The sequence below is a fragment of the Lepisosteus platostomus genome, chromosome 24, assembly GCF_059453375.1.
Source record: "Lepisosteus platostomus isolate fLepPlt1 chromosome 24, fLepPlt1.hap1, whole genome shotgun sequence".
Classification (NCBI taxonomy): domain Eukaryota; kingdom Metazoa; phylum Chordata; class Actinopteri; order Semionotiformes; family Lepisosteidae; genus Lepisosteus; species Lepisosteus platostomus.
Window position 1 is genome coordinate 12,966,196 of NC_142634.1, and position 19,519 is coordinate 12,985,714.

The window sequence follows — 19,519 nt, forward strand, 5'->3', positions numbered from 1 at the left end:
TCTTCTCATTTGAGTTCTTAAACTCCATTGTTTTACGGTTCTATGCTCTGTTTTACTGCTCTAATTCATACAGTACAAATTCTGTAAATTGATTTGAAGGTTGTGAACCACTTTGAAATGTTCTGCACATGCAATAAAATCTGTGCACATTCAATACAACTCTACCACATACAATAAAATGACTAAGTGGTGATGGAATAGTTAAACATTTAAGTCTAGTCTGACGATGTTAAGCGCCATACGTTAAATCACATCACAACTGCAGACATATCCAGTAGGGGAACAGGCTACCATTGTATAAACCTTAGGACTAGTTGCCACCATAGCTGGGCAATACTGCTCATGCAAAATATTCAGGCAGTGTTCGTTCTGTTTACATAGGCTTATATGCAAACAGAGCTTTAGTGCCAAACAGAGGTCAAACCCACCTCTGAGTGCAAACTCTCAGCTCTGCAAGCACAGAACGCTGACTGTGGCTGGCCACCTCTCAGCAGTGCCAGTAAAAATGTGCAACGACTGGGACCGCAGTGGATGTGTAATACAGCCACGATCTGGACCAGAAATCTCCAGGCCCGGAGCAGGCCCCCCAATCAATGTCATTAAACAGCTTTGATGCTTTCAAAACATTAATCAAACACTGAAGGTCAGTAATTAAGCATCAGCTGGGAGCAGAGTTCTCCAACAGAATAAAAGAGTCAAAGTATCCCCGCCACTGGCTACGGTTAATTACTAATTCAGTTGTAAGCATTTCCCAATAAGAAAATCAGCTGTACAAGGCCAGGGAGGGAAACTGAACGTGTTTCAGGCACAGTGTTTCGTTTGGGAAAAAATGACTAAAGCAGCAAGGAGAACAAATCAAACAACACGATCCAGTGAAAAACCTTCTTACCCAGAGATTTCTTCTTCAGCATCAAACTGTATTTACGTTGGACCCGTCACCACTTAGTTAATGGAATTAAGGACTAATTAATGGAATTAAGGCTATTCCAATAAGCTATTCCACTTTTAGAAATAGCTTATTCATTTTTAACAAAGACAAAAAGGGAAACCACAACATTTCTTCAATTTTCGAACAAGTGAAAACAGTGAATACGTTTGAATACTAAATACTTTAATTACTTAATACTTTTTCATGCTGATAGACTACCTTTATTTCCTAAGAAGACAGAATTTTGGGGTTGCTTAACTGAACACACTGTGCATATAAAATACATGCATTGTCGGTACATTAATCTAACAGGCTAATTTTAATAAAGGTCACATAAAATGCAAAAACAATTGTCCTATCTGGCTCTGTCTATCTTAGATGATTTAAGTATAACATGATACTGACAGGTTCCAGGGATTTGTCCCTGTCCTGTGCCAAAGAGAAAGTTGACTGGGAACACCACTTCATTATGCGCCAGGAGAAGATCTGGTGACCTGGACTGGATAAATGTACCTATGAGCTGATCTATGTGAAAACAATACATATTACATCATGGATTTTAGAACATGAATAATGTTTATAGTATTCATAGGCTTAATAGTAAGAGCAATTTCATAATAGAGAACAATAATAGAGAACAAATTTGATCAATCAGATTGATTGGAATTTCAATAAATCAAACACACAGATTTTGCAATTTAATATCTGGTTTCTCGATGTTGACTAACAGAGGTCCAAGGTAAATAGCGATCACTTCACAGTGAATACAGTTCTATATTCCCGCTTTGAATAAAGCCCCCCTACTGCACCCACTGACATAAGCCATGTATCTGCGGAGCTGATCCAAACCACCAAGTGAGGTACGATGCATCACGATTCCTTTGCAGAGGCAAAACATTCTAAAAAAACTGCAACCTCAGCATGTAACACAATGTTCTGCAGACAATCACAAAACCAAGGACAGGAAAACAAGTTTTTTTTTTCTTTAATAGGAACACAAGGGAAATAATTCCTAGAAAAAAATTGAATTACTAAAATCTTGGCACCCAACGGTTAGGGAGAATTCTCCAACAAGATACATGGTCTATTTTTGAGAGAAACAATTTGCCAATGCAGAGGAATTCGGCTGCACAGTTAAAAGGACAAACTGTACTTTTAGCTGACTGTTAAAAACGGAATAACTCCCTAACATGAAGTAAACTGATAAGATCATATCACAATGCAATGCAAAACAAAAAACATTGTATAGGTACAGTTTCAATCATACTGATCTTTAAGCTGCTCTTACTTAAATCAGAACTGCATACACCACCTTACCGGGCTTAGCACTTGGGACCTTTTTTCATGTTTTACCATTTTTACCACCATTTTAGTAAGGGGCACTAAACCCCTAAATAACTATAAATCACAAGAGCCCCAAGATATGATTTTTTTTTAAGTGCTGTCTGAAATAAAGACAATTTAACTACTGAATTTTAACATTTTAAAACATCCCAATATCTAAAAAGAGGCAGTTTGTGCTTCACAAATGTATTCCCAACTTTTCAAGTGGTAATCCAAAGGAACAGTACCAGTCGCTGATGTCGGCCACTTTGAAAAGCTCGTCAGGAAGTAATCATGGTCAAATGCTGGAATGGCTGTAGATGATATTGGGAGTCTGCTTTAGCACAATATCAAAAGAAGCAAATCACAACATTCCAATAATGAGAACATCACTTCTTTAAAACCGACAGGTGAAGTGCAATGTTTCTGCTTGCTAGGAAATAGGCTTTCACCTGTAAAACAAGCATGGCAGAGATAAGTATGGTAGATGTACAAGACACCACTCAGAACATTAGCTTTCTATTATAATTTCATCCTTGGAGGCTATAATTGAAAAGCCCTACCCGCTCACCTGAGCCTGTTTGTATGCAATGGTTTTAAACATTTCTTTCATTGGGACTTCAGTGATTAAAAAGCAGGAAACAAAGAGTTAAACATCATTCCATCACCAGTAATGTTGGGCTTCACGTAGTGTACCTCATAGACACAATGTTGTTCTGTTTTTATTTTCTGTCCAGCAGCCCTTACCTGCTTTTTGATGAGACACATCGGTGTATTAATCCTTAAGCAGTGACATTTGAATCTCATGAGCCTGTCTGGTGAGACAGTTATCATAACTAGAAACCATGCATCTCTGCAGTTCTAGCCTGGTTAATTTGCAAAGGGCTACAAGATGATGTTCACCAAGGAACATCCAAGCTATATAGCTCATGTATATTTATACATAATAAAATGATTAATTGATAGATCTGGAGACTTTTAAATGAGAGAACCAAAGAGCAAGATTTTTGAATCAGCAGTGTAAAGGGTACTTCAAGCACAAAAGTTAGGCCATTTTACATCCCTGAGCTCTTTAGACAAAGACAGATGACAGAATACAAAGTGGACTGTAGGACACAGAATGTGTTTGCTTGGCATTCACCGCCATGGGACCCACATGCATACAAAATGATAAAGCAAGTTGTGTCAGAAGCAAGCAAGCAGAGAGTAAGCAGGCAGGCAGGTAGGTAGGTAGGAATCTGGAAAGGCTAAGTGTAATATAGGCAATATGGCTGCAATATAAAGACATTCAAGCTTTACAGGACAGGAAATACAAAAAGGAAGGAAAAAAACAAGAGACCCGTGATTACATTCCTGTTGTGTTTAAATTGGGGACTAAGGATAGCATACCATTTTCAGAAAATAGCATGGTACTTTTCTGCGGTTCCATTTTGTTACACACTTAGCATTTACATTGAATTTTTATTTGAGCAAACAGAATGTTACACTTTCATTAAAAAGAACTTTGAAGGCTTATTCAGTGGATGCTCTCCACACCACAATTTGGAAAAAAAAATTAAAATCCATGTCCTACAAAACCTTAAGGATAATGTTCCTGAAGAACATTTTCAGAACAACAGCGGCATGAACAGACTGCTAACATCTACAGTATATTCTCAATGAATATCTAGCAAGTGAAGCTGAAGAGCAGGCTTAGATTACTGCACAGTTCTGGCAGAGTGTAGCTTTAGAAAATGTGTATTATATAGACTGAGAAATGATATTGTTTAAAAAAAAACTTTCAAAGTCACTTAAAGAACAAGTTTTAGTTTTATTTTCCCCAATGGTTTCCAATCTTTGAAACTTACTTTATCTGGCTATGAAAGAAGGATCAGAAGGCATAAAGTGAAACTCAAAATTGTTTCTTGAAAGAATCTATAGAACCAAAATGTAATGTTTTCATAGCTCTCCCAAAGACACCCACAGCTCCTTGTGAAATCTGTTGGTAACTGGTATGCAAAAATAAAGTTTTCAACCTTTTATCTCTTAAAATATTAGCAATGTTTCACCACTGCACTCTCAGTGATACAGCAATAATGCTAAGAACAAGTCTATAAAACTGAATGTCTGCTTTGCAATGAATAGTGCAATCTAACGGCTTTTGTGGATAACTAATACAAAAAACAAATGTTTAATAATCTCAGTTCATTGAAGGAACTTAAAACAAATCAATTACTAAGTTTTACAAGTAACACAAGGCAATAATGTACATCAAGGCAGAACTGATGCTTCAAGTGGGCAAAGGCCAGCTTCAAAAGGCTGCAGACTGGAAATACTGTATGTGCCTTTAGAAAAACTGCAGGCAAACCTGATGTGCTGCAATGGAGGTTTCTACCACCCTCCACTCTCTGCAGAGAAGAAAAACACATTTTGTGCGCTGAGCTGATGTAATACAGCTGTGCCGGGGTTATGTGCACACAACCTGTGTTACCTAGTTGTTACATGCTAAAAGGACGTCATGCTGCAACAGGAAAGCCCATGCAGAGCGACTGCTGGAGGTGGGGATGTGGAGATTGCACAGCAGGGACTCAGGAACTCTGCCGATGCTCACTGAATTGATTGGTGGGCAGAGTGTGAAATGTAAAATGTTACCTTGGAAATGAAAAATGTCCAGCACGTCTGCAGTAATCTAATGATCGGTATTTATCAAAACGAATGGATACTGAATGTCATCATAGGGCTTAAAGCAAGGCTTCCCAATCGTGGTCCTGATGACCCCAGTGTCGGCCGGATTTTGATCCAGCTTAATTGCTTGATCCTCCATTGCTTAATTGAGCACATTACTGAACAGATACTTTAACTACCTGGAACTATTATATGGACTGCAGTTCTTTAATCTACTGTTTGAAATCAAGCATCAAATGTTATACCTCTAATCTGATAGATTTTAGCAGACAAAAGTGATAAACATTAAACTAGTTTAATTAAGGTTTTAATTAATAATGGAAATTCAGTTTATCTATAAACCAACAAAACACTTCCACATGAACAAAATTCAAGGTAACCCCTTCTCTTCCATTCAATTCCATTGCAAGTCTTTGCAAGTCTTTCAAGTTAACTCTTTATTACTGATGTGATTTCCAGCAGTTGGGTTAACTAAGCAATTAAGGATTCAGTAACTAAAGCACTGATAAGTTCAGAGTTGAGTGACAGCAAAGACTGGAAGAGTGAAGATTGCTTACTGAATGGGTACACTAGCGCCCAACTCCAATATACCACAGCTGAAGGAGGGCACAAGTTTCAACAGAAGGCTTGTTTACTAAGAACCAGAATAATAAACACAGACAAACAGGAGGGAAAATGAGTATCGGTGTTGACAAGCACTACATGCAGGTAGCAGGCATGTACATTAGACATTTCAAAACGTTAGTAGTAAACTTGAGTAAAGGACTGAAATGTTTATGTCCATTCATCACTGTCCTCATCTAAGGTACAGTATTGGCAGCAATAAAAGTTACACTTGGATATATTGCAGGAAATACACAATTTCATTTGAAAAAAACTAACAATTTAATGCAGAGGACTACATTTTGGGAACCACTTTTCAGAAATATGTATATATTTCTAATGAGGGATTTTTTTTCCTGAGTAATGAGTTTTACTCAAAACAAAGAGAATACACTTCAATTATTCAAAATCCCTAACAGTGTTTACAACATCTTGGCTACATCAAGCGCAGCAAAACCTAAATTCACCAGCTCCCCATGTACCCAAAAAAAGTTTAAATGGAGAGCAGATTAATTGAGGAGTGACAGCTGAATATATTTCTCTTCACATAAGAGTTGTGGATTATTTTTGCCTTTTAATATTATTTAATATTATTATTAGCTGTAGAAAATGTGTATTATATAGATTGAGAAATGATATTGTTTAAAAAAAACTTTCAAAGTCACTTAAAGAACAAGTTTTAGTTTTATTTTTCCCCAATGGTTTCCAATCTTTGAAACTTACTTTATCTGGCTATGAAAGAAGGATCAGAGGGCATGAAGTGAAACTCAAAATTGTTGAGTAAATTGTTCAGCAATCATCTTTTTTGCCTTTTAATAGTATTAAAGCAAATTTTAAAGTGGACTCTTTGGAAATTGTATGACACCTGGGTCTCTTTTAACATTTTTGTTTGTTTCAAGGGCGCATATCAGATTGAAACAGTAAAGTAAAGTAAAGTGCAGCTGTGATCATCTCAACCTACAAAGGCTATGTATTGATAACTGATATCGGTGGACTTCATTCCTGTTTTTTACAGGATGATGCTGACACTGTCTTGTGGGCGTGACCACGATTCATAATCGGAGTGACCTGGTGGGTGAAGTGCCCTCAGACCAAGGGACAAACCGACTCGCTCCTTCAACACCAGTATCACAAAAAGCAGGCTGCCGATCAACACTGGCCTGGAATTTCATTTAATTAGCAAAGCTTCAAATTATGCCAAGGCACTTCAACAATCAGACATCTCTCAGTTGTTTTTTTTTTCTTCACTTCTGTCCTTGTCTCAAAATTAAATATTGAAGTAGCTATGTATTTAACTTTTGTAATAGTAACAGGCAAAGCGGTTGAATTTTTAACATTCGGCCATGCAGGAAAGCAAATCATACATTAAAACAAGTCCTTTTCTATTAAGAGGAAAGAGCGCCCCATAGAAAAGTGCTTTGCAGGTACAGTTATGAAGAATCACAAAAAAAGATTTATTGAGGATATTGGAATAGTGCTGTGTTATTATAATATGATATTACAGACTACATGATAATTCAAATTATTATGCTACAAAATCTTCATTGACCAGTATCTTCTTTATCTATACTTATTACTTCCTTATCGGTATAAACAGTAATATATACAGATATATACTGTATACAGTATATACAGTAAACCTTCGGTTTGGCACAGGAACAACTTTCATTGACCTAGCCAACTGTGTTTCGGGGTTCAAAAAACATCAGCCATGATTTAACAGATATTTGGCAATAACAGACACCCCTTCATCCCTATTAGTCCTTTAAACCAAGGATTTACTGTTTTTATACAGTATGTGTCCAGTCTTAAACAGTTTTTAAAAACCATGAACATTCTGATGACTGAGGAATTGTGATATTTTTTTTGAATGCGCAAGTTATTATTTAGACTATTCTCTTGACCATGTAGACTCAAATCCCTTCCGTGAAACAATATGGGGATTTCATTCCATTGAGTAGCAAGCCACGAACCGTCCTGCCAAGGCAAAACAAAACGAATGAGGCATCAAGCAGTCACCTCATTGCCATGAAACGAGGGTAATGCGAATAATGACAGTGGGCTTGCACTGACAACACAGTTCCTGGAACCTACACAATCAGCAAGTCCATTCATTCAAATAGATATTGCACCCTGTGCAAGGAACTGTAACGGTGTTGTGAATGTGCACAAAACACATGGGAATCCACACTCCTCCACATCGACGCACATCCAGGATTCCAACAAGTCCATCTAATCAACCAATGTCAGATCCAAAAAGATTACTTTTTCCAATAAAGGGCTCCGTCATTAACGTTTCATGTCTGTCTTCCTGACTAATCCTCGTTGTTATCTCCAGTCAGAGACATCTCTCATGCAGATTCCCCAAGATCCTTCAGGGTATAAACGGCTGAGATTCTTGGACCTATAAGCTATTAGACACTGAAATAAGCCAGATATCCCCAAACGCCTGTTCTTAGTTTGTAACCTTTATTATTTTCTAATCTATGATTCCAGTTTAGCATGCCCTTCCTAGCTTAGCTCTCTCCGAGTTACACTGTAAATGGGTCAGGCAAATGTCCTTTTCATCAAAATCAGCCATGATTCATGTTTTAGCGATTATAAAAATAATTGTTTTGTTGATTTGTTTGTTGATTTACCTGGAGCTGCTCATGCTGACAACTTTTAGACCAGTTTATCCTGCCTCTTGGAGGTTAATTACAGGTAAAGACACAAAAGAGCAGTGCAAAGATTTCAAATCAAATGGCTTAAGTTCTTTAAACAGAGTTCCTTCAAAGACAAGGCCAATATTTTACACTCTTGAATATTTGAATATTTAACATTCAAAACATTTTTCTCCAACTAATTTTTTTCATTTTTTATATCTTTAATTAAATATGGCTTTAAGCATTAATCTGACCTTTGCTTTTTAATGGAAAAAAGTTATTTAAAAATAACTTGAAGCACATTGCTTAGTCTTTCTGTTTTCCCTGCTTCTGTTTAATCACTTAAAAAGAGAAAAAACTAATTTTTGATGTTAAAATGTTAAAAGATTCACTGTTAGACTGTGTTCCGTTAAACAACAGCAAATACATTATGTTACTGCATTAAAAAAAGTGATGTTTTTTTTTTCCATTCTCTGTTGACCTGTTCGGCATTGTGGTAGAAAGCTTCCAGTCTTAAAGTAAAAAGCTAAGTAAAGAGAGGAAGACAGAAAAATGATTAATGACCACTGTTATAAACATTCAGTACTACTCACAACCACAACACTGATGCACTTTCACCTAAAAAGAAATCAACACTAAGGGTACAGTCAGATAAGTTCGAATTAATTTTAAACTCTCGCTCATTTTTAGTTTGACACCCCTGCAGAGACCCTTCTGTGCTGATCGGTCACTCTGCATCATAATCCCTCACAAAAGAGTCCGTCACTGTCATGCGGTTGCTAAAAATATGGCCAGGGAGTGACAGCACAGTGACCTTGTAAGATACTTGCCCATTAATTCATACTCCGAGACACAATTATTGCCAAATCAAAAGACTTAATTCTTCCAAGGCTCTAAAGCAGTGGAGGATGTGGGAAAAGGTAACATTACAGGGTTTGAAAATATGAAAAATACACCATGGCTATTTTGTCCATGTCCTCATGTATCCTCTCCTGGAATCTACTTGTGCTGTAAATTAACTAACTAGACAGTGGATCCACTTTGCTAACAGATCATATTCTACAGCCCAGTCACAGCAAGAGGAAAGCCAACTCTACTTAGATAAAACAAATACAAGGCAGCCAAGAAAAGGAGAAATAGCTAAGAGGAAGCCGGGGCAGCATGTTTGAAAACAGGGATAAGGACATAGAATGAGACTTCTCAAGTGGCTCAACCTGTTGAGATGCTCACCCAAATGGAGGTTGAGATCTGTGATCATGGGTTCAAGCCTGGGTCATGGCACTAGCTGACTGTGACCGTGACCGAGACTGAGAACAGGTGGTGCAAAACTTTGCGAGCTCCACCCAGCACAGTGTGGGATCAGTCAGCTAGAGCTCTCTTGGCTATCAAACTGATCAGGCACTTAAGGGCTTCAAGTGCTACCTTTAAAGAATGCACCTATCCTCCAGCTGGGGCTCCACGCTGTGCAGGAGGAATGTCGAGCCTGCGACATGTTGAAAGCTGATTGGTTCAAATGCAGGTGGATCAAAGAAAGGGACTATGAGCCTAGACGTGAAAAACACAACCAGCTATTCTAGTGGGTATAACAAAAATAATTGGCGATCCTAATTTCTTTGAAAAAAAAAATCTGAAACAGCCTGAAAATGCATCATATTGCCCAAGCCCAATTTGCGTCAACACCTTTTTCTGGCGATGTGCACTTGAGACATGTTGCAGAGGTGGAAGAGCAATGCGGGGGTCTCTTCCAGTCTAGCTTGCCAAGGAGGCAGTGCCAAAAAAAGAGAACAAGAGGGGGCATTAAAGGACGGTAGGATAGCTTTAGCGATGTCGAGAGGACAAAAGCAGCTCTCCCTTTTTGTAAAACATTACAAAATGACATCAATACTAAATTCACAACCTGGTCATCATTTTAAAAAAAAATTGCTGAGTTTCTTCCTGGGAACATGAATCAGCTTTCCCTCAATAAATACTTATTGAAATGCATGTTGCCTTTCTCATACAGCAATTAAGCTTCCCCTTTCCTTATCACTGATGATCTGAAGTAAAACAAAGTAAATCAAAACCAACTATGCAGTTTTGCCATGGTTATAAGAATGTCCTTCATAATGTATTTAAGCAGCAAAATGGAAAATATAGTAAATTTTCTTTTCTCATTAACGTCTCTGTAAAATTATTCAAAGCTTATCCTCCTAATGGTTGCTGTGGAAAGTGGACCGTTGTGCGACTCAGGTGACAGGAAAACAGCTTGTACTAAGTAACACTCGTTGATCCAGAGGCCTTCCATTGCTTAGAAACAGTGCATACTGTTCTGTGTACTAATCCCACATCACAAACAAAAAACACAAATCTGTCAGAACCATTCCAGCAGACTTGTTTTCAAGGAAACCTTGGAAGAGTAATGAGAAGGAGAGTACGTCATCTAACTAAAATTAGGATCTAGTTCCTGACATCTCTATCATATCACTGCCACAAGTTTCAAACCCAGAAATTCTGTTTTTCTTTGCTTAATCAACCAGTATATCATCTTTGGTATGATGCATTTGTTTTAACATGTCATTTCAAGATACTCAAATCCATAAAGTCTGTTAATTTCTCTACTGAAATTGTATATGGCTAATAAAGTGATCTTATCTTACACAAGTACAGAAAAAAACATGAACAAAAATACAGATCGGAGAATCATGATCTTTTTGCATGAACTCCTTCAGCACGTATCAGATATAATCTGTCTGAGCATTAAACCAAAAGCACTGGAGCATAGACCTAATCAGCCCAGACAGCTGTGGGATGTTCCATCACTCCTCCTGTGCAGCTGCAGCTAGCTAGTGAGGGCTGGTCACATTTGACTGCAGCTGATGGCCTTGGCATGTTCGCACAAATGTTCTAGGAGGCTCAGTTCAGGAGACAAGGCTGCCAAATCAAGACCTCAACATTGCTTTTTGTAAGGTAGTGCCTCAGTAATCCTAGCACTGTGAGGCCTCGCACTGTCCAACTAGAAAACATCTAGACTGGCTTGCAGGAATGGATAAAACATTCTAACAAGGTGTTCCACCAAGTAACACTGAGCAAGTCGGTTGCCCTCAAATCTGCACCAAAAAGGTCTTGTATAAATTCCTCCCACATTGTCACATTTCCATCCATAACTGATTTGAAGAACAGGCAAATGAGCAAAAAGCTTACTGCAGCACCTCCACATTCTCCTCCATGTGGTCTGTCAAAGTTAAATCAGGACTCATCGATGAACAAAACACTCCACTGCCCTCTCAGTCAACATCTCAGATGTTCTCTGGCCCATAAAAGATGTCTATCTCACAGAGGCCAATGCCTTACCCCCAGGCTATAATCATACTGACGTGGGGTTATGTCCTCTTGAAACGTTTCAAGCTGTAGCCTCTAAGTCTACAAACGTGAAGGTGGTGGCGTAGGACAGGTGTTCTAGGATGTAGCCAGACCCTCACAAAGCTGCAATACCTTGTTTCTCTGGACTAGTCTGCTAATAACTGAAACATACCATCTCATTCTCCAAGTAACTACAAGACGGTCTTCATTACTCAAGCAGTGCATGGGCATATCTCTCCCTGCAGATTTATTCTAATTCTATATCAATTCATGCCTGTAATTTTGAGGCAGATAAAATAATTTAGGAGACTTGAACTCATAGGTTTGTTGACTGTGCAGTAGAGATCTGTGGCATAACAAAACACTATGTGTGTTAATTAAAATGAAAATGAATTCATTTGTGATGGACTGGCGTCCCCCCATCCAGGCTGCTTGGTGGGATAGGTCCCGGCTCCCCTGTGACCCTGAACTGACAGAAGCGGTTTGAAAATGGACGGAAAAATGGCAAAAATCATGTTTATACCCAATGAACAGCTGTACAAATTAGACTGCTGCACCAGTATCATTGAGGATGAACATGAAGAGAACTAGTTTTTGATTATGGTCATGTCCATTTTAGTTAGTAACATTTATGTGGTTCACTCCAAGCACCAAGGGTGTACTGAGGGGTTTATCACTTTTAAAGTATTTTTTTTGTTGTTTCTTCATTGCAACTGCTGAACTTCATATTCCAGAATAGTCAATTTTCAAGGTTCTACCAAGGAAATTAACCTCAAAGTCATGATACTACCTCCTTTTCTTCCCCGTAACCCAGACAACAAAACACTGTCAACTAGAATTAGTACCATGTGCACAAACTGTTTTCCCACCATACTGGGGTTCAACTGTTTTTTTAAAAGAGTGAGATGAAGCTGATTTTCTCAAATTAACAGAAATTACCTGCTGTGAACTAAAGGGCAATCTTTTTACACCAAAAACAGTTCTTCAGAGAAAACTCCCTGGGAACAAACTTCTTTCTGAACAAAGCTTTGTTTTTTTTTAGCGCAAAATTCTTTGTTACCCCACTGTACAGATGATACACACACCGTTTTTCAAATGTATTCACTACATTGGAATGATGTCCCATTTTTTTAATGATATTTGATAATGATTTTTACGTAAATATTTTTAATCATAATTTGAAAACCCAAACTAAAAATGTTATGGGTGAAAGAAATTGAATCCTAACAAAAACTGCGTAGAAAACTCAAAAACTAAAAATACATTGATTGCATAACTACTCAGCCCTTTTACTAGGGCACACCTATATTAATGCACGTGTACAAAACCACTGTGTGCAGTAATATCGCTTTACATAATTTCAGAATATACACACCTGTCTCTGTAAGGTCCCTGAGACAGGCAGCAGATTTCAGACTAAGATTCAACTATAAAGACCAGCTTTCTATATGCATATTTGTAGGGTACACTACAGATAATATGAAAATGTGGTTAATCCATCCATCCACCCGTTTTCTAAGTTGCCTTTCCAGCACAGGGTCACAGGGGAGCTGGTTTCTAGCCTGGCAAGCAACAGGCACAAGGTGGGGTACAGCCTTGATGGGACGCCAGTCCATCAAAGTGCAAGCACAGACTCGGTGCCCAAATAACCTACCAGCATGTCATTGGACTTTGGGAGGAACCACTGCACCACCATGCTGCCTGCGTTTAAGACTAATCACACGTATAAATCACTGCACAGCACAACATTCTAACTTCCATAAACAAGTGAAACCATAAGATACACAAACTCTGCCAAATACGGCTGACTTTCAAACTATTTTAATTTGGGTACACCACCAGCATTTTCTTTTAGGTGAAGACCATCGTACACCTAAAAGAAAGAATACAGATGTTAAAATCACGGACAACTGTCAAAAGTAGATACTTTGCATTGGGTGGCGAAGACCAAGCTAAAATACATATAATGAGGAACAAAGAAACAAATTTAAATGGGGGCTGTGGATCTACTGAAATATATGCTTAAAAATCTGAATTTCGTGGACTACTGAGATGTGTTCTGTCTCGTGTTTTATACACGTGTTACTAAAAAATTATAATTATGTTATGCTCTAATCACAATAGCACTGTACAGAGCAAAGTCACATTTGTCATCAATAATTTCAGAAAAAAAGAGGGTGGAATTTATTTGCACCTCTACGTATTCTTTAAATTAAACTTAATAAAAACAAATCTACAGTAAGATTTTGCTCATTAAAACTGAAATGCAAGCTTCTGAAACTGTACAGGAGCCTCCAAAGCTTTCCTGTTTCCCGGGGATGGAGAAGGAAATAATACAGAGACCACTTCAACAACCATGGACCAATGATCCCTGATCTCCACAGAGGGATGTTTATGAAATAATCCACCAAAAGATGAATTAACCACTTTGTTTTGTGGTATCCATTATTAAGACATTTAAGGTTACCAGTTATGGTGGCCACTACCAGGTAAAGGACATAAGTGCATCTTGCCACTATGGATTGTGAAATAAGTAGCTTGGAAGATGGCTGAAAAAGGACATTTCACTATGATAATGATGCATCCAAATCAACAAAGGACTGGGTAATTGGACACAAAATATTTTTGACTGGCCATTTCAATTTCCAAACTTCACTCCAATTAAATATCTGTGAAATCGAAAACTTGTGAAAGGAAACCAAAGGGACTATAATTATACATGGAAAAATGTCCATAAACATCCCCTCTAAAGTCCCAGAACACAACAGAAGACATTGTCAGTGTAATCCCTGCCAGAGGAGAATTTACTAAACACTTACTACAAGCAAGAAAAGATTTAACCATTATTTTTTCTGGACATAAATCATATGCAAAAAAATATGAATTTGCTTTGTATAATTCTATTAAGATTACAGTATACCCTTTCCTAAATTTTTAAGCAAAAGACATTACACACTTATGTTATTTGATGCTTACTAATCCTATTTGATCAGAAATATAGATAAATGTGCAGGATACTGTAACACCAAAATCATGTCTAGATATTTTAGTACTACACTTTTTAACATTTGGGTTGATAAAGAGTAAACATCAGCCATTGTGTCCTCAACGTCAGTCGTGAAACTTTCAGAAAGGTGGTAAAAACAAAGTACTAACTTGGATCCAGATATCACTGCTGGATTGTGCACAGATCATCTTGGACCTTCAAATTAATTTTGCACGCAGGGATGTCCGCCAACTAAAGAAAACATCAGTTTAGATGAAGATGAAAACAGTCCTGAACATGTGTCTCACATCATGCAATGAGGACGCAAATTTCGTCAAGCTCACCTGAAAGTCTGGCTTCTGCTTTGATCAAAGCTTTATCCCAGCTTGCCATATCATCAGCTTGTACTGCAGCCTCTGCTTCTGATAGGCCACTTTCAAGGCACATCTTCACAAGAAATGGTTTCTTTTTATATGATTTTTGTAGGTAAATATTAAATGGAAAACCAAAGTAGGATGTATAACACAGTGTATGCAAATGCCTAAAACTGGTTATGCTTTAATTCTATTTCATTGGCCAAGTGACAGGTAGCCGCGTTTTAAACGGTATGAACCACAGCCGGGTGTGAGGTTAATCAGTGTCACTGCAGCCAGGTACATATCCCTAGAGCCCCAAGGCCAGTTGCGGTCTATACATACAGTATGTCTATATATACGAATTTGTGAATCACCTTGTGTTATGTTTTTATATTGAAGACAAAGTCTTCTCCTCTTGTGAAGCATTTTTGGCAGATGAATCACAAACTCACTTAAGCTCTTACCCTTATAAATGTGTGCACACATATAATATACCCATACGATAAAATAAAATATAGCTGTCCGAAGAAGAAATAAAGTCCTGTATCTGCAATGGAAACACAAAATAGCACATCTGCACAGTTATTGATACAGTTTAGCCCCAGATGATCAAATCATGATGTCCTGACTGTGTGTGTCAAAGTGTGCTTAAGCAAGCATGCCAAGAAAAAGGTCTTATCAACAGGATACCACATGAGGCTAACCAGCAGCCATATTGCCCATCTTAACACTTGCCTCTCGCCTTGCTCAGGCTGGATCATCGCGATCACCAGATCAGTTTCTCCCCAGCATATTTCCTCTCCCAGCAGCCCCACCCAAGTGATTCGAAAGCACCTCCCTGGAGTGGCAGTATCTAGAACTGGGACTGTACCATCAGCCAGGGCCTGCTCCTGCTCCTGCTGCTGCTGCTGCTCCTGCTGCTGCTGATGGAGGGTTTTACGTTTCACGTAATCGTGGTCAACCGGTGTGGCTGTGTAAGGTGGAGATGTCAGACCTGGCCCGGTGGAGGGGAGAGAGTTCCCAGGCGCCTGCGCCGTGCCCACAGAGGAGTGCGAATCCTCGTCGTTCACAGACAGAGGCTTCTCCCTGGCGACGGGGACAGGACAGGAAATTGAGCAGACTGACAACACACCACCGGGGGGGGGCTATGCTCTTCTACAATTACAGGGAACATGCTGTGGGACTAGAGGAGACCAAAACTACTTTTCACTTTACTTCAACACGTCGAAGATCCATACCTGGTTTGGTGTCACACAGATTTCAAACCGAGGGAACATAAAGCAAGGGCAGGAGAACTATGATTTTCTGGAGTTTGGACTGGATCAAACCTACAAAGTTTTACTTCTGTGGCGAAAATGGGGCACAACTACACAGTAGGAAGACACTTTGATGGTCTGCAGGATTTTGAAACAAGCTAAAAGGATTGCTAAGAAGAGGTCAATGACCTGTAATCATTTTCTCTCTTCTGGTGCAGTTTACATAAAATGTTTGTTTGTAAATGGACAGCCCGCTCAGCACCACCGAGTCTATTAATAGCTGTTCTGTGTACATGCATTTTTTGCTTTTTGTTGCCATCAGTTTCAATGTGCTAAAAGGGTGAAGCCTCATAAAACCTTACAATTACTACAATTCAATTAGTACAAATCAAAATATGTATTTTTATGTTTGGATGCCTGTTCACAAACATGTTTTTCATTCGGTCGCTTGAGAGCTTGCTGAAACTTACAAAAGCAAGTAACGTCAGTGCATCTCCGCCATCCGAGGGTTATACCATCACATTGTTTTCTTCTAATCGCCCAAGGAAAGTGGCACAGCGCATTGGTGCAATCCACATTTTAGGGACACTATATTTCAATATTTCCTCCCCCCCCCCCAACATTAAAATCTATACAGTATGCTTGAGAAAAACACGATTTCTACGTATGTTCTGACTGTTACATTGAAAGGATATTTACTATATCCTACATTAAACATGCTATACGTACACTGGAGTAGCACCACAAGGAACAAGATGTCACCCACCTCCAAAGTGGCCTTAATCAAATTAAAGTATTTTTTTCCTGCACTGTGCACTAGTTTCAGATACATATAGAATGTGGAGAAGATCTTTCCTACGGGAAAGACTATATTCGACTGCTATAGCTTAGCCACTTTCCCCCGGGATGCAAACAAATACTGTGTGCCATAACACAGCAAAATATGTCACAGGGTAAAAAAAAACAACATGCATTTAAAGTTGTTGGTTTCCAATTTTAAGAAAAATGCAATCATACTGTGCTTTTTCATTACCGTCAGCAACACAGACAAAATAATGATTGTGTTTCACCTTGATAGCGCTTTCGTGTTGTGACAGGAACAGCCTGTATATCACGTAACGGGACAACTAAAGCCCTTTGCAGTACACCTACAATTTATCTGGGGAAGGCAAACCCGCAAGTCTAGAAATGGCATTGCAAGGAGAGATGATATGCTGCAGTAATGCCCACTGTATACAGTGCTTCTCCGTGTGGGGGAAATAAAATCAAAAGTGTTGTTCAATTATGCACCTTCAGAAAAGTACGCTAATCGTCTATAAAAAGGAAAACGTGTTTTTGGCTTTTACAAAAACAAACAGTTTTAGAGATGCCTACTTCTCACTGGCTTTAGGCATGCTCTTCTCTTCTCCTCTGGCGAAAGGGCCATCAGCCGCCTCCTTCAGGATATTGAAGAGCATCTCGTGGTCCAGCTCCTGCTCCCCAGCCTCCAGAAGCTTTAATATGGAGGCGCAGAGCCTGAAATACAACTGAATGGGAAAGGCCTGTATGACACATCGCTCGAAGGAGAAGCCCTCCCCTGGGTTCTGCTGCACTAAAGCGACCTCAAAGGTATCCTGCAGCCAGCCCCCCCTGTCCGGCCTCCCTGCAGGACCCAGAACATCAACTGCGCCTCCACTTGCCAGATACAATCCGCCTTCTTCACCGGTCTTAACGATCAGTCAAAAACAAACATATGCTTCTACATATTCCCACTCAGCTCCTTCACAAAGGCTGAATAAAAACCATTAACGTGTTCTTTTTTTTCTTAATATCTAAGATGATATTACTGGACAGCTGGCATAATTAATCCCCAGCTCAAAGCTCAGCTTCAGTCTTATGAACTAATTTGGTAAAAAACAGTGCTTTTATTAAAGTCAATCCATCTTCATTCTGCGGATAAAGCGTTTAAGCTTTTGGGTTTTTTTTTGTCCAGACTTTCATTCAGTGGATTTTTTTATTTAATATATCGGTCTCTGATGTGTTGTTCCATGGATTCTCTACAGAGCTATTCCACAGGACCCACTTCCTTCGATAGAATCCGACAGAATTCCAGCAAATGTCTTCATCGGGCACAGGGGACAATTCCTGTGAAACACTCTTTTCACCATGAATTCTGCAGGGCCCTTTCCCTACAATCCCGAGACCCTTTCCCTACACCTGACCCACCTCCAGGGCTTCCATGGCCAGTTCAGGGGGGTTATGGTAGTGGATTTTCCGGGGGTATCGGGCTGCCTCTTCATGCAAGTAATGAGCTGCCTGAAAGACAGGACAAGAGTAATTAAGACAACAGGACCCAGGATCCAGTTCTGTCTCCTTCTGACCCTTTTGATGGCAGACCAGTCAATGAGATTGTCCTAACAGCTTGAGTTTGATCCCTAATATTTTTTCTTATTTATTCTTGGCACTGCACACAATGTTTAATGAAGAAAACCTTTAAATGGTTAAAAAGCAATGAGCGGCAGGAAGATTTTAAATAACACAGTTTTACATGGAGGAAAGGCTGCCCTGCTGGGTTGAAGAGGGCAGCCGAAGAGAAGGTCTCTCTTGCTGTGTAACACGAGCGGAGCAGCAGGAGACTGAAAAGACTTGCTGTTGGGTTTTTCTGCTTTTATTTTTAAGAGCAGTCAACATCCTACATATACTGTATGCAGTTCTGTATTAGTGTGTCAAGACGAACATAGCTCTCGTTACATATAGGCAGATTGCTATAGACACCTGATTGAATACAAAATACCTTGTTTTAATGTAAAACCACATAAAACCAGCTTGAACAACACAGCAACATGGGGCTACTCTTTACAGACTGGGCTGATTCTGACCTTGACATACACAAATACTTACACAGAATAAAGTGTTTTTTATCCACTAATATTAAGTGTTTTATTTTAAAAAAAAAACATAAAATAGCCTTAAAATAGGAAAAAAAACTTTCAGTCAATACATATATTACTGAAAGTTATCCTGTAATTAAGCTTCAATTATTGCATTTCTTGTAAATAAAAGAGCAAGTTTTTAAAGTCAATCTGAATAAACAATTAAGAAACATTATTTCACCATTACAATGAGATTTAGCACTTCTTAATTAGAGGTTTAGTCATCTTTCTTCTGTGAATTGTCTGCAGGATTAGGACAACCCATAAACTGAAATTTCCCTCGTTACGAATGGGAGTAAGAGGGTAAAACATGCACTCCCTTCACAAAATGGCTTCTCTTATTCAACGTCCTCAGAGCTGAGAAAAGCCAGGCTTGCGTTGCACTTTGACGTCTGCGTTTTCTGGAGTGCCTCCAGAAGCAGCGTGCTGGGAGTGTGACTCTCTGCCGGCACCTGGTCAGACCCACCGCGCTCCCACCTTAACACTGCAGGCAAGCCGCGGCCGTGC

General features: G+C 39.0%; 1 protein-coding gene and 1 long non-coding RNA gene across 6 annotated transcripts in view; both read right to left on the reverse strand.

The window, feature by feature from the left end:
• Positions 1-19,519, reverse strand: part of cabin1 (calcineurin binding protein 1) — a 112,128-nt gene that overhangs the window by 64,242 nt on the left and 28,367 nt on the right. For 2 of the 5 annotated variants that reach the window (XM_088618490.1, XM_088618488.1), the window contains exons 25-28: positions 18,306-18,395; positions 17,475-17,626; positions 15,716-15,930; positions 2,500-2,565 (exon numbers count right to left, since the gene is read on the reverse strand). In XM_088618490.1, the coding sequence (XP_088474616.1) occupies positions 2,500-2,565; positions 15,716-15,930; positions 17,475-17,626; positions 18,306-18,395 (523 nt within the window). The remainder of the gene's footprint in view (positions 1-2,499; positions 2,566-15,715; positions 15,931-17,474; positions 17,627-18,305; positions 18,396-19,519) is intronic. The other 3 variants (XM_088618491.1, XM_088618492.1, XM_088618489.1) reach the window with 3 other exon arrangements.
• LOC148641698 (uncharacterized) lies at positions 13,308-15,709 on the reverse strand. Its single transcript, XR_015929860.1, has 2 exons — positions 14,659-15,709; positions 13,308-13,375 (listed from the first exon to the last, which is right to left on the reverse strand). It is a non-coding gene; the product is annotated as an uncharacterized LOC148641698 (long non-coding RNA).